Source organism: Rousettus aegyptiacus, unplaced genomic scaffold, assembly GCF_014176215.1.
Source record: "Rousettus aegyptiacus isolate mRouAeg1 unplaced genomic scaffold, mRouAeg1.p scaffold_m13_p_1, whole genome shotgun sequence".
In the NCBI taxonomy this organism is placed as follows: Eukaryota; Metazoa; Chordata; class Mammalia; order Chiroptera; family Pteropodidae; genus Rousettus; species Rousettus aegyptiacus.
This window is the reverse complement of record NW_023416284.1, coordinates 42102370-42117346: the sequence shown is the minus strand read 5'-3', so window position 1 is coordinate 42117346 and position 14977 is coordinate 42102370. Positions and strand designations below refer to the sequence as shown.

The 14977-nt window shown below is 33.7% G+C and overlaps 1 protein-coding gene across 8 annotated transcripts in view; it reads left to right on the top strand.

Moving 5' to 3' along the window:
- Positions 1-14977, top strand: part of DOCK7 (dedicator of cytokinesis 7) — a 154703-nt gene that overhangs the window by 91021 nt on the left and 48705 nt on the right. For 4 of the 8 annotated variants that reach the window (XM_036234638.1, XM_036234654.1, XM_036234651.1 and 1 more), the window contains exons 23-29: positions 3472-3564; positions 4763-4852; positions 5804-5899; positions 7452-7592; positions 7684-7797; positions 9264-9434; positions 11569-11708. In XM_036234638.1, coding sequence (XP_036090531.1) covers positions 3472-3564; positions 4763-4852; positions 5804-5899; positions 7452-7592; positions 7684-7797; positions 9264-9434; positions 11569-11708 — 845 coding nt within the window. The remainder of the gene's footprint in view (positions 1-3471; positions 3565-4762; positions 4853-5803; positions 5900-7451; positions 7593-7683; positions 7798-9263; positions 9435-11568; positions 11709-14977) is intronic. The other 4 variants (XM_036234678.1, XM_036234672.1, XM_036234665.1 and 1 more) reach the window with 1 other exon arrangement.

The following is a 14977-nucleotide window of genomic DNA, read 5'->3' as shown; positions in this document are numbered from 1 at the left end:
CATATTTTTAAGTTCCATTTTGTGTTAATGACTCCCAAAATTATATTTTCAGTACAATATCTCTCTGGAACTCTCAGTTGCCTTTTCTAAATTATTTTGTTTGATTTTCATATATGTTAAAGGTAGAGCCACTTCTTACCACCTCTCCTACTATATATACTGTGTTTTTTTCCTATACTACATACCAGTGATAAAGTTTAATTTATAAAATAAGCGCAGTAAAAGATGAACAACAACTTAATAAAATAGAATAGTTTTACCTGTTTACTTAAATAAAAGTTATGTGAATGTGGTCTCTTTCTTTTGGAAAATATACTGTACTCATTGTGATGATGTGAGATGATACAGTGCTTATGCGATGAAATGAAGTGAGGTAAATGACGTAGGCATCTTGAGCTGCCATCAGAGTGACTTGAACACAGACCCTGTGATACCTCAATAGCTCATCTGAAGACCCAGAGAGCTACTTACTATGTAACTAACGGGCAGAGAGCATATACAGTGTGAATAAACTGAACCAAGGGCTGATTCACGTCTGGCCTGCAGAGGATGGGACAGTACAAGATTTCATCAGAATGGCACAATTTAAAACTTATGAATTATTTATTCTGAAATTTTCCATTTAATATTTTTGGGCCACAGTTGACTTTGGGTAACAAACTGGGGAAAGCGAAACCCTGAATCAAAGGGAGACTACAGTAATGTCCAGCATTAAACTTTATTCCTTATAAAATGCAGAACTCCTAAAATTCAAGAATACTTGTATCAACAGGCTTTTATTCCTCCAGGGCTAAAACAACATTTGTGAGACTTTCTTCATAATTATTTTCTAAAACTGGTCTATTCTTTCATTGTCCCAGCAATAGTCTTTTAATATTCAGTTATGTAAATAGTTACATAAGGTTTGAATTTTATTGCTTTTGATCAGACGCCAATGCAATTGTACTTTGATAGTTTCTTTCTAATGTATCTTCTGCTTTTTTAATTTTCAAACACTAAGAACTTACTGTGTGCTAGGAAGCATGCTAAGGACTTCTGGGTATAAAGCCAAATCTTTATATTATAGCATGAATGTTAACGTCAAGTCAAATGTAATGCAAGCCTTGCTCAAGGAGAGAGCCTATCTACAGCTAAGGGGCAAAATAATATTACGGGGATTTGGCAGAAACAAAAATACTTTCATACACATGTGTATATATTTGTTTAGTCTGTTCTATGATGGAGATCAGTAAGCATAAAGTTATTATGTTAGTAAATATCATTGATGAATTTGCTTAACTAAGGCCTGTTTAATTCTTAGCTTTATAACACCTAATTTGTGGAAATTATTTGCTTTACAAGATAATTCACAGCTTTTTCCTTAATTAAATGTAATTGCTTGGTGTAATTATAACTGTACAGAGCTTTAGTATTGTGGATATGATATATAATTGCACAAAGAGATTTATTGTTTATTCTGACATGACTGATTAATATTTCCCTTAGTTTTAAAGAAGATTATTAAGCAAGGAATAAAAAGTGAATTTAAGAGTTCAGTAAAGTTATTCTAATTTTTCAGAAATCAGGTGCTCGTGTTTTGTTATTTTTGTGACATTAGTAGTATTTATAAAAATTGAAAATGTCATGAAGAACTTTATATGTACCCAATGGAGACATAATTTGGGAGACTGGTGAAAAATTTTATTTTAAACATATTGTATGCTGGTTTTCTTTTATTTGAGATAATATAATGGGATTCTAGGTAGGCAAGTATCTTAAATTCAATTACATATTTGCACTAGTATTTGAATATTGTCTAATTTACTTTGCTATGAAGCATTTTTTAAAAACCTGTATAGAAAATTTTTTTAAAACAATTTTTTGAGATTTTACTATATTTGAGGTATTGCACTTAGTAATTTACTTGCATTATTTAATCTGATGTTTATAATATGAAGGAGACACTATTATTATTCCTATTTTATAGCTGAAAAACTGAAAAAGAGATTAGGTAATTTACCTTAAATTTTACAGTTAGTAAGAAGTAGAACCTGGAATTGAGTTTTAACTCTCATCTTACCCATTGAGTGTCAGATGTATGGGTGATTTTATATCATCATTTCAGTCCATTTGTATTTTGGGGGAAAAATAGGTAAAAGAAAAAAAAGAAGGGGAATAACCTAAGACTTTGAGAGTTGGCAGGTTGTCTAACCCCCTCCCCTCCCTTCCCCCCTACTTCCTCTCTTTCTCTGTTTCCCCTTCCCCTTCCCTCCTCTCCTTAGCAAAATACTCTGATTTAATTGTCGAGAGTAAGGGCCCTGCACATTTGGGTGGTTAAGCTTCCCAGATGATACTGTCTATCCAGAGTCGATAAACATTGTTAACTATTCTTTCTTTTCTTTTACCTATCCTTCTTTTGGTGCTTTCTGGTTTGAGGCCATACTGATACCCTCATCTTTTTAGTCGCTTCTCTTGGGTTGTTTTAGTAAGTGTTATTCCAGCAATCCTCTAGAAATTTCTTGTAACTTGTTCTAGTTCTATTAGCAGCTTCCCAGGACCCAGCTCACATTGCCAAATCATGATTTCTGAGGGTTGGGCCCAGAATCTGAATTTTATAAAGCTTCCCAGGTGACTTTAATGGTCATTTAGGTTTAAGAAATTGAAGTTAAGCCCCCTTCACCTGGGAAAATAATAACCTCTCTTTTAGAGACAGATAGACATAATTCACTGTGGTCATATACATTAGTAGCATATTGAATTAACTTTAAATTAATGAAAAAGGTGATGAAGATATAATTCCTGTGAATAGCTCCAGCATAGTGTTTTCCCTTATACTATTAATATAAATAGTAGCCAATTAGGTTTAATTATAGTAAGCACAGTAAAACTAAGCACAACCCCAAATTCACCACCCGTTTAATGATGGAGCAAATATTAGGTATATTTTTTTTCCTTAAATTTGTCCTTAATTTCTCCTAACAGTCCCTATAAGAAAGTGAAAGAAGAAGCAAGGTCAGATAGAATTATGGAGTATCACTGCACAGAAGTTTTCAGTTGATGACAGATGGAATGGAGTTGAAGTCTTTCAGAAAAGAATGGAATGGTTTCTACTTCCATTTCTTCCTTTTAAACCCTAGTTATATTCAAAGGAAATTATGTGTTGCTAACTTGTACCATCTTTTAGAGAATTTGTGAGAATGATTCTGTGGGAACTTTAGTTGTTGGTACTTCAAGGTGATCCCTTTGCATAAAAAGAAATTACCTTTAAATGCTATACTTAATGTTCTTGGTGATTTTTAAAACTTATGTAATAAGGTAATTTTGGTGAACTAATACTCTATAGGTGCCTAAAATTTTTGGTTGCTTTAACAGTACTAATTTAAAAAAAAAAAATTGTTTGCATTGGAAAGTCTGGATTTCTTTAAGAGTAATTTATAGCATGCCACATGTAATATTTCTTTCCTTTCCAACTGCTTTCTATTATATGCTTAGGGTTTAGATCGCTCCAATTCCTGGGTTAACACTGGTGGTCCAAAAGCTGCCCCATGGGGATCCAACCCCAGTCCAAGTGCAGAATCAACACAGGTGGTGTTTATATTAGAGGTTTCTTTATTGGCTGCTGATGTGTCCCTTTAGTACATTACTTTTTAGTACATACTATGATTTCAGTGGCTTGCTTTTTTAATCATTAAAAAGTGTGTATTTTTGTTTACTTAGCACATTGTCCAACTACTATGCATGAATACCACCAATTGCACCAGTATTGCTCTGCTTTCCTGTTTCCTGTCTTTTTTCTCCTTCCCTCCTTATACACCCTATCAATTTTCCAGTGCCTGCTGCTTATGCAATTGATGGCTTTGATAACAATTTCTACTTTAGGGGTAGCACATCTTCAGTAGGAATTTAAAAATTTTTGTGTGGAAAAAGACCTTATAGTTTTCCATTTGCTTTTGGTGAAAATGTAGCTCTTGTATCATTTTCATTTAGCATTTACTATTTTGTCATTTTTTCATAATCACTAACTAGAAATACTGGTAATTAATGGAAATTAAATGTGAATAGTGTTTGATCCCCATGCTGTAAGATTAAATACCAGAAGCAAAAATCCATTTTAATTTGTGCTGTGTTGCAAAGTATGAAATTTGTTATAACTTAGTTGAATTAGGTTTTGCTTACTTAAGTTTAATTGCTTGATAGCTAATACTGCATGATACCTCAAAATGTACTTCTCATCTGTGTACTGGCTTTGGAGGAAAATGCTGATGTTCTTGAAGAAAAAAATGTAATTCCTTCTTTAATATTATAATTGATTTATATTGGATATCATATATGCCAAGCCTAAATAGTAGTTTTGCTAGCAGTGAAAAATGAAAGAATTTATTCTAAACTTTTTATTCTTTCTATGAATATAAAATTCTTGATTTTTTTTTTTTTTTGGTCTGAGACTGGCTGAGAAGTATGTTTTTATATTTTCTTACTAGATATGTGCATGTATATAGTTCACACAAATAAAAGTTTCATTCTTTGCAACACTCTGAATTTGTATAATTTTAAAATACTCATCTTTTTAAAGACTAAAAGTATAGAGAAGCCATTTTGATATTTCTAATGCCTTGTCATTAAAACAGCTTAAAATGGTGAACATGAGATAAGCAATAAAACAGATGGTTGTTGAAACCGCAATAAAACACTATTTTAAAAATTGTATGTAATCCTTTAGCTACAAAGTCATCCACAGCAGACTTTAATGTTATCTCGTCATTCATTCATCTTCACTCCATAGGCTATGGATCGAAGTTGTAATCGTATGTCTTCGCACACAGAGACGTCAAGTTTCTTACAAACATTAACGGGACGCTTACCAACTAAAAAGGTAGATTCACATGAAGACAATCCAAATAGGGGGAACATAATTCCAACAATTAAGTAGATACAAGATTTCTTTACATAACAGTATGAGATGGTAACAGTATTTGCGTAGTATTTAAAAATACATTTGAGCAAGCACTGTCTGTCTGACACCTTTTTGGGCTTACCTCTTCAGTGTAAGCTCTTTTACATCATTATAGTTATTTAATCTTTGGGATTGACTGTTTTTAGAGTTTAGCAAATTGAAATTTGATCATCAAATTGTAGTGCCAAAAAATGTATCAACTCTTAATTCTGTTTCTGTAACTACTTCTGTTTTGTGTTTTAAATCTCCAGGGAAAGGAAGATGAGTTAGAAAAATTATCACTCTTAGTAAGATATGTTGATTTGCTTCCCTTATGCACAGTTTTGTTAGTCCTTTTTCATATTAATATACACGACTTTGCAAATGCTTTGTATGCATATCCATTACAAGGCAGGAAGTATCTGCCATTTTTATAAAAAAGACTTTAAATACCTGAAAACTTGAAAATTAACGCATTATATCAAAGTTTAAATTTTTAAAGGTATTTCCTAAATTGTACCAGCAAAGTTCATGAATGTATTTGTATAAGTTGAAACATGTATGTAAGACAGAGAATTTTATTTGTAACTGTGAGTTTTTGGTCTAGTTTCTGTTTGCAGGTACAATTTAGGAGGCTGTTTACCGCCTGTCCTTTTAAAATTACATTTTACTGCAAGATAACATGTAATTTTTTCAGCTGTTCTACATGCCTCTGTCTTACATGTATAAATAGCCGTTTCGTTAATGGGTGTCCTCACTGCATCATTGAATGGTTCACATGCCTTATTTTGCTTATTCTCATTATATCTTCATTTGCAGTTGCATTATTATTTGGTTTGTGTTATTAACAGACTTGACTTTGATAATAACTTTGGATTTACTTCTGGATAGCTTTTTCATGAGGAGCTGGCTTTACAGTGGGTTGTTTGCAGTGGCAGCGTTCGGGAGTCAGCTTTGCAACAAGCCTGGTTCTTCTTTGAGTTAATGGTGAGCAAACGAAACACGTTCTTAATGTTGTTTTTCTTAGTGAGCACTTTGTGCTAGCTCATTATTTTATACTAGAAATCTTTTTCTATCATCCATCTCATGGTTTTACATGTGCCTCCAAGACAAGATTACATATGTTACATCTATAAATAAACACTCTGGACACTCAGCACAATTTAGGTGGAATTACTTAGCTATCTTTTTAAAGGACCTGTGATGCATTCTTTTTTAGTCTGAACAGGCTGCTGTATAATGGCAGTAGTATAGATTTCATAACCAAACATAGATGAAGAGAGCTTTATAGATACTGCTTTTAGGGGAATGCCAGTTTCGGCCAATTAAAACAAAACAAAACAAAACTTTTTGTTTAATCCAGTCAATGATATTAAAAACAAATGGATGAATTAATATTTTAATATTTATATACACCCATGAATATATATATACACAAAAGTAATACATTTATCAAGCGTGTATAATGTGGTAGCACTGCTTATAGGGCTCGGTATTACCAAGGCACAGAGAAATTAAGTTGTCTAGATATACACAACTTATAGAAAGCAGAACTGTGATTCAAACTCAGGCGTTCTGGCACTAAGGACCTTCCTCTTCAGCCTCTGGAAAGCTGAAATTGAAGCTTTTTCTTCCACAAAAGAAGTATGTAAAAAACTAAGAAACAAAAGAAAACAAATCAACAAAATCAAAAGGGAGAAAAGAAACAGAGGGAACTTCTCAAGGATGTTATAGGATCATTCTCAGCATTGAAGGTTACCTATATTGGGGATAAAATGACATTTTTTCTGGGGATTTACTAATTGAATAACTAACTAAAGAAGAGACTATACCTAGAGAAAAAACAACGAATTTGTAATTTGTACGCTTTTAATATAAGGTCAAAGTTGTAATTTTTACTTACTTTTTGGTAGTCTTCCATGTATGTTTAGATTTCTTAAATACAAAATAGTCAAAAGGCTGCAGTTTAAGACTTGGCTTTAATTTCCCCGAATTTACAATCTTTATTACCTTTACCACATTCTAATAATAAGAATCTATATCCAAAAGCATTTCGTAAACTTAAATCACTTTGTTACTTTGTACCTAATATCTCATTCAATATTTAATGTATACGTACCATTCGCCTCTAGACGCTAGACGGCAAAGACAATACAGTGAAGTCAGTTTCTCACCTCTCAAAGTTCACATTTTGAGGGAAATGGAATGGCAAAATTGTTGAGTCTTGGAAAGACTTAATTTAAAATGACTTTAAAAAGGTGAAAAATTTTTTTCTTTTTATATACACAGAATTTTTTCCCTACAGACAGAGTAATTTTATGAAGGTGATGCAGTGATTGAATTGTATTGGATATGATATTTCTTTGGAAAATACAGAATATTGTAGTTAACTTTTCAAAATATTTGAGTAGCTAGAAGTATTTCAGTTATCTGTTAAATCACATGGTATACTGAAAAAAATAGCCCTACTATTTATAGAGTCACTGTAACTGTTAACTGCATGCATAAGAAATTAAATTAATGACATTTATTGTTTCAGGTGAAGAGCATGGTGCACCATTTATACTTTAATGATAAACTTGATGCACCAAGGAAAAGTCGTTTTCCAGAGCGTTTCATGGATGACATCGCTGCTCTTGTCAGTACAATTGCTAGTGATATATTTTCACGATTTCAGAAGGTAACGATGACTTTTTTTTTAAGTTAAATCTCTTTTTCAAGCTTACATTAAACTCATACTTTTATTTGTGTTTGCTTTTTCTGTTTCTTAGGACACAGAAATGGTTGAGAGACTCAACACTAGTCTTGCATTCTTTCTCAATGATCTGTTGTCTATTATGGACAGAGGATTTGTCTTTAGCCTTATAAAGACCTGCTATAAACAGGTAATACATAATTAGTAATTAGTAATCAAATAACTTAAATACTGTGTTTGCTCTTTTTACAGATAGAGCTAAGAGACCTTCAAGAACACATTAATATACTGATATTTTTAAAAATGGCATATTTTTATTAGTAAAGCAAAAATAAATTCTATTTGTTTAATCAACAAAGATTAAACAGAACTCTGGCAAGCTGATATCAGAACAACTGGCTTTTCCTTGGATTGTACTGGTCCACTCAAGACTCTTTAATTCTCATTCTGGAGCATACTATCAAGTCAGTGGTCTAACTGTAAAACTGCCCCAAGATACCATTTAAGAGTAGCATTTATACTGAATCAGCAGCTAATTGAACTTTTTGTGTCTTGAGCGATGTTTAAATCAGCTGTATTTTGTTGTATATATTCTTTGTAACGCAGCCCTGGCCATTGTAGAATTTAGAATCATGGACAGATTTTTACCTCGTTCTCAAATGTCATTTATTATCTCGCTTTTTCTAAACTAAAAGCATCCTGGAACTTTCCCACAGACAGCTGATTTTGTTTTAAAATGTTTATCAACTGATCAATGAAATCTGCCTTTTGGAAAACATTCATTATTGAGCCTGAGAGGCCATTTCGGTAGTGAGCTTTATAACCATCCTAGAATTACCTCTTAAAGGAGCTTTAAAAATATACAGATCTGTGGGTCCCATTACTGAGGAGTTTGAATCCTGGTGGTAGCGATGGGGAGTGTGGGACACAGTGCTTGTGAAGCACTTCCCAGTAGGTCCACAGATTAGATTTTGGGAGCTGCTGGGTAAGAATGCTATTTGGCAATCTAAATTTCAAATTTTGAAGATTTGTTATATTGGATGCCTTTATTGTATGTTTCTTTTGATAGAGAAGTTAAAACTACACATAGGCACTAATCCACTGGCAGATATTTACAAGTATGTATCATTTTTACTTTGTCCCCAAAATTTCATGTACTGTTGCTCCCAAAACCTTTCCTATCTTTGTTCAAGCATTGACTTCCTACATTTTCCAAGCAGTGATCTTGACTCTGGGGATGTTATTAAGTTAGTTTATATGTGTCCTCAAGGAGTTTATGTGTGGTGAGCTGGGAAAGTAGACAATTATAAATATAAGTTAGCACAAGCTATATAAAGAATGGTTAATTTCTTTTATGCAGTTATTTTGGTGGTGTACTTTTCTTTCAAAAAGTACATCCTTGAGATGTTTAAATTTTAATGTTATATTGGAAACATAACAGTGTCTAGCCAGTGGTTTTATACAGTAAATCTTATAGTTCAGAATTTTTTATTTTAACAGTAATTCTGGAGAAAACTAATACTGTTGTTCATATCACAAAACCCAAAGCTGCCCACTGAGTACTGTTCTTTAATTCTTTAATCTATCATTCTGGTGTTGGTACTGGAGAAATGATATATTCAGTCGGTGTTCTCTTGTTTATTCAATGCTTACAAGGTGTCGTCAAAGCTTTATTCCTTACCAAATCCAAGTGTCCTGGTATCCTTGAGGTTGGATTTTTTGCGAATCATCTGCAGCCATGAGCACTATGTTACATTAAACTTACCCTGCAGTCTGCTTACTCCACCCGCCTCACCATCGCCTTCTGTTTCTTCTGCAACATCTCAGGTATGCAAAGTGCATGGAAAAAATTTTCTTAAAGTTCACATTTGTGAAAAAGCATTCTAAACACTGGAAAAAAATATAAGTAAATATTGAATAACAGCTGTATGGTAGGCTCTGTGCTTTATAAGTATTAATCATTTGCTCCTCAGAGCAGCTCTAGGAGATAATTTCTGTTACTATCCCCATTTTACAGATGAAAAGACCAGAAACACAGGTCAATAACATACTGAAAGTCACACAGTAAAAGATGGCAGTGCTAGGCTTTATTTTATTTTAAATTTATTTTTCAATTATAGTTGACATAAAATCTTATATTAGTTTTAGGTGTATAACATAATAATTAAATATTTGTGTACCTTACAAAGTGATCACCCTGGTAAGTCTAGCACCCATCTGACACCATATATATGTTATGGACTATATTCCTGTGCTGCACTTTACATGTTGGCTTTATTTTAGAGCCCAAGTTCTTAGCCACTATGTTATACTCTTCTTAGAGATCTATACACATGTGAGTGAATTCACCTACAAAACTCACTTATTTAGATGTTTTCACAAATTGGATTGTCTCGAAGCACAAACAGACTGAGTTTGGGGTGTAGGATGTTTATAAGGGATCAATATTTCTGAAAGGAGGGAGAATGAAGCATAATTCAGCAGAGAAATCAAACTGCAATGGAGGTCCAACGGAGCTTTGCCTGTCTCTCTTTTATTCAAAAACCCAAAGGAAACTAGGTGGATATTTATAGGTTTTCATTGGGTGGCACTTGACTTTAATATCAAGTAGTTTCTCTAAAACTCTGAAGACGAAAAAGGGTTATCATAACAATTTTTATGCATCCTATTAGATGGATTGAGATGAAAAGCTTTTATGGTTTTAGTATTAAAGAAGCCTGGATTTTTTTCCTAGTGAAACATTCTTTCTGCTACATAATTCGTGAGGCAAACAAGCCGCTTCTTTAAGCTATTAATGTCTAAAATTGATCTTAACTCTTCTTAATTTCATTTTTGAGATATTTAATTCCTGAATGTAATTCCCTACTCTAGATCAATCTCAAATGTGTGTTAAAAGAAAATTTTAAACTTCATTTAGAAAACAACAAAGAGCACCCACAACTTTTTACTTTACCTTTGCAAAAAATCTAGGGATCAGCCTATTTCCATATACTCTTTTGCCTGGCTAGCACACACTTCTTCCTAAAATGGATGAGGCTAGTCTTTTCCTTTCTTCCTCCAGCCTTTGCCAAAGACATGACTACACACAGTAAAGAACAAATTGAGCATAGGTGCCGTTCTAAAACCTTTAACGATACACATTTGTTTACATCTAACTCCCTGCTGAACATCTCATTTCGCCAAGAAATTGATAGAATTTCTTCCATTATCTTGCTCCCCACTCTGTCATCCAACTAAAGTACATACTTTTCAGGTTCTAATAGATGACAGAGACATCATTTTTGGGGGGTGGCAAGAAGAATTTTACATACTTATTAGGATGATGATTTCTCCATAGAGAAATCTGAAATCTATTGTTCTTCTAAAAAACCTCACATGGAAAGTCTTGAATTATGGATTAGAGGGTGATGAAGTTGAGGACATTCTTGCCTTGAATTATATCTTTGGGAATGCTATTTTTCAGTATTAAAAATCTTTCCAAAACTCAGTAAGTGGACCACAAAATGATAGTGATTTTCTAGAGATAGTATTTTCTCTGGAAAACAGTTTTACTGGTATTTGAAATTTCTCTGGAAACCAATAGCCTTGGCAATGAGTATTTCTCTTGTACTCAGTGGGTACAGAATATATTATTTGGACTTAGTTCTTTTTCTCCCCCTTCAGAGTGATATTAAAACATTAATTAGTTAAAAGAATAAAGAAAAACAGATGAAAAAGCTTCACTATGAGAAAAAGGAAATTGAAAATCTTTGAAAGTGTTATTTCATCATAGTTTCCTATAGCAAAAGTAAAAGCAGTTACTTTCTCCCATGTTAGTAATCTATAGTAAACCTTAGGCGGTAAATTACCGTAGGCAAAGTTAATCTCACTTTCAGATAATGCTCACATTTTCTTTGTTGCAATACTCTGGATGTTTTGTTGCACAGCTATTATAGTTTTGTTCTGCCTCACTCCCAAACAGAGTTCTGGATTTTCCACCAATGTACAAGACCAGAAGATTGCAAATATGTTTGAATTATCTGTACCTTTCCGCCAACAGCATTATTTGGCAGGACTTGTGTTAACAGAGCTTGCTGTTATTTTAGACCCTGATGCAGAAGGGTAAGTAGACCAGTTTTTGCCTTGAAGAATATCAGTTTGATTTTGGACAGTGGGACAGAAGTATTCACTTACACTTCTAAGAATCAAAGGAATACTCTTTCCCATTCTTCCACTTATCTATTTACCAAGTTCTAGCCTTATGTTAGCTCTATATTCCATCAATTTTAAGAAAGACATTTTTTCATCTTAAAATCAGTGGTGTATCACAGTTTATTTGGTAGGTTTTTTTCCCTTCTTAACTTTACATAAAATAGTTCTACAGTCTAGTAGATGGACTCAGATTTGTTGATAAATAGTAGGCAGACATGTTTAAGTTGAGGAGGATAGACCCATCATATGTTTGATTCCTTGTGAGGAAAATTTATCATTTGCCATCATACTATGTAGCATTTTATTTGAAAATTTGCCCTACAAACAAAATCCTTAGGTTTTAAAAACTTTCAACACTGAGTACATTTTTAGAGGGTTTTTAGAAATGGATGCAGTAGGAAAAGAAAGGGTATATTGTCTGATGATTTAAATTTATAGTAATAGCTTGATGTGTTGTGGTTTAGCATCCTTATAGGGTACTTCCGCCTTAATAGTTACTTTTAAAAATCTGTATGATCATAACTCATTTGGGTAATAATTCCTTTTTCCTCCCCAATTTTTCTCATAATAGGGTTATTGAGAGTCTTTAATGCAATTTAACCTCATGTCTAAGAGCTTCAGAGAACAAAAGGAGATACCTTTGAACGGGTTTTACCAGGGTTCTACAAGGAACCTCTGATGTATTTGTTGAGTGAATGAAAGAGGAGGTTTCAAAAGTTCTTAGCAATAGTCAGGGATATATTCAATGCTCTATAAATTGTGAAAGGCTAAATCTTCTGCAAATGAAAGACATACCTTTTTTCAATAATGGGAACTTCCCACTTTAGAAATACGTGTTAAAGAATTGTTCACACTGTATTCTGCAGAACTGTAAAGTTCTAAAGAGGTGCTTATTGGGTTTCCATGAAGGATAGGGTTTGGGGTGCAGCATTGGAGCATGGTGAGGACAGACTAAGTTGGTGAAACTCTGAGCCTTCCACCTTTGCATGCCACCACCTTTATATTTTGTCATGTGACATGTGAATATGATGTCATTTGGCGAAAAGGGGGATTTATTGTTTGAAAAAAACCACTCTGAAAACAACTTCTAAACATACTACCTTTCTTTAATAAGTGATATATCTCAATTATTTGAATGCAAATTTTCAGTATTTTTACTTGCTATATCAGGGTATATTTAGTTACAAGAAACAGAAAACCTTTCTTCATATTAGTTTTATTAAAGGAAGGAAATTTATTATTTTATAGTTGGAGGAAAGATAGGGTTGTTTGAACAGAACAGTACAATCAGTGGCTCAATGGTGTCATCAGGGTTCTGGTTCTTTATCTCTCCTGTTCTAGATGTTTTATCCTAAAGCTAGTGCCTCTCATGACTGCAAGACAGTTGTCACTGGCAAGTCAAATGAAATTCTTACTTGTTTACATCCATCAGGAGAGCGAAGGGGAAACCCCCTTCCCAAGCATGCAATGTAATTTTTTTCATTTGGACTGATTTGACTCACTTGCTATTCCATACTGTCACAGTTACCGGAGCAATGCCAGGTTGCTGGGTGGATTAAATTAGTTCTATTCAAATGTGGTGCTTAGACTGGTATCAGTTCATGGTTTGTTACAGAACAATAAATCAACTATGCCACTAAACACGGTGTTTAGGTCGTATGACTTTTCTTTGCCTTGGGTAGAACTTCTCAAGTAAGGAAGCAATAAGTTGATTAACATTTATCTCTTCTCAGACTGGTAACAAAATGGTTTGCTAACTGATGCTTTAAGTAGCAGAGCTAGTCTAATTAGGATCTCCTGAAATGGGATGGAGTTGGCTTCCCCTGAGTCATAGCAGGAGGAATGCATATCTGAAAAATATTGAATTCTCCTAAGACAGAAGACAGGAAATAGATGTTGTATAAGTGTTCAGCAGTATCTGATATAAAGAATAGAAAATTCTAACAGTCAGCTGTTTCTGCAGTGAGGGTTTTTCATGTCAAGGATCAATTCTATTAAAATAGGTTTTTTGTGTTTCTGAGGACTTAAGAAAGAATTATGTATTGCCTTTTTCTACCTCTTTAAGCTAGAATGTGTTGGTCTTTCACACTTGGAAATATTTATTTTCTATGAAGTCCAGAAAACAATGATAATTGTACTCATTACCATCTTCTCTTTGTCTATGCAATTAAACAAGATATGGGCAGAGCTTTAAATAGCAGTATACAGGATTACATCCTTAGTTTTTACTGCTGCTTGTTTTCTTTCCTCACTTTTTCCTGCACCCAGTCCATTAGCAAATTCCACAGATACTACCCCAAGTTCAGCTACTTCTCTCCATCCTCACTGCTACTTCCCTAGTCATAGTTCCACTCCTACTTTCCTAAAATCCTTTTTTCACACAGCAGCCTGAGTGATCTTTTAGAAATGAGAATCAGATTATGTCACTTTCCTTGCTTAAAACTCCTCAATGGGAGCATAAACTCTAAAAATGGCACTTAAAATCCAGACTTTTATTAATGGTCCTCAAAGCCTGATATATTTCTGGCTCTTGTCTACTCCACAACTCTCTTCCCTCTTTGCATACTAAAATCTAGCCATCCTGGCCTTCTTTGTCTTTCTCGATTGTGCCAAACTTATCTACCTTAGGGCCTCAGAACTTGATATTTCTGTGCCTGAAGTAGTGCTCCAGTTGCCCTCAGGTCTTTTCATACCCATTTCCTCTGTAAGGTTCTTCAGGTCTCCACTCTAACAGCATCTCCTCAATGAGGCTTTCATTGACCTCCCAATCTAAATTAAAGCTGTGTCGCCCTTGCCACAATCATTTTTAACCACATAACTGTTATTTTCTACAAGACACTTATCTGAAATTTGCTTGTTTATTATCTATCTTCCATTAGAATGTGAGCTCAGGAGAGCAGGCATTTTGTCTTCCTGTTCGCTGTACGCTCAGTGCCTTAGAATTGTGTCTGGTACAAAGTGGAAACCTGACAAATACATGTTAATTCAATGAATGAGTGATAGACTTTGAGAAACTCACATCTCTTTTACATTCTTTAGTGGTATATAGTTAAAATGCAACATACATTGATTGTCTTAGATAAAATCCTTGAGAAAGAATGCTTTTCTTTTTACTGCATCAGCTTGCTAAGTAATCGAGAATAATTTCTGGCAATCATATGTTCTAATATCAATCAAAG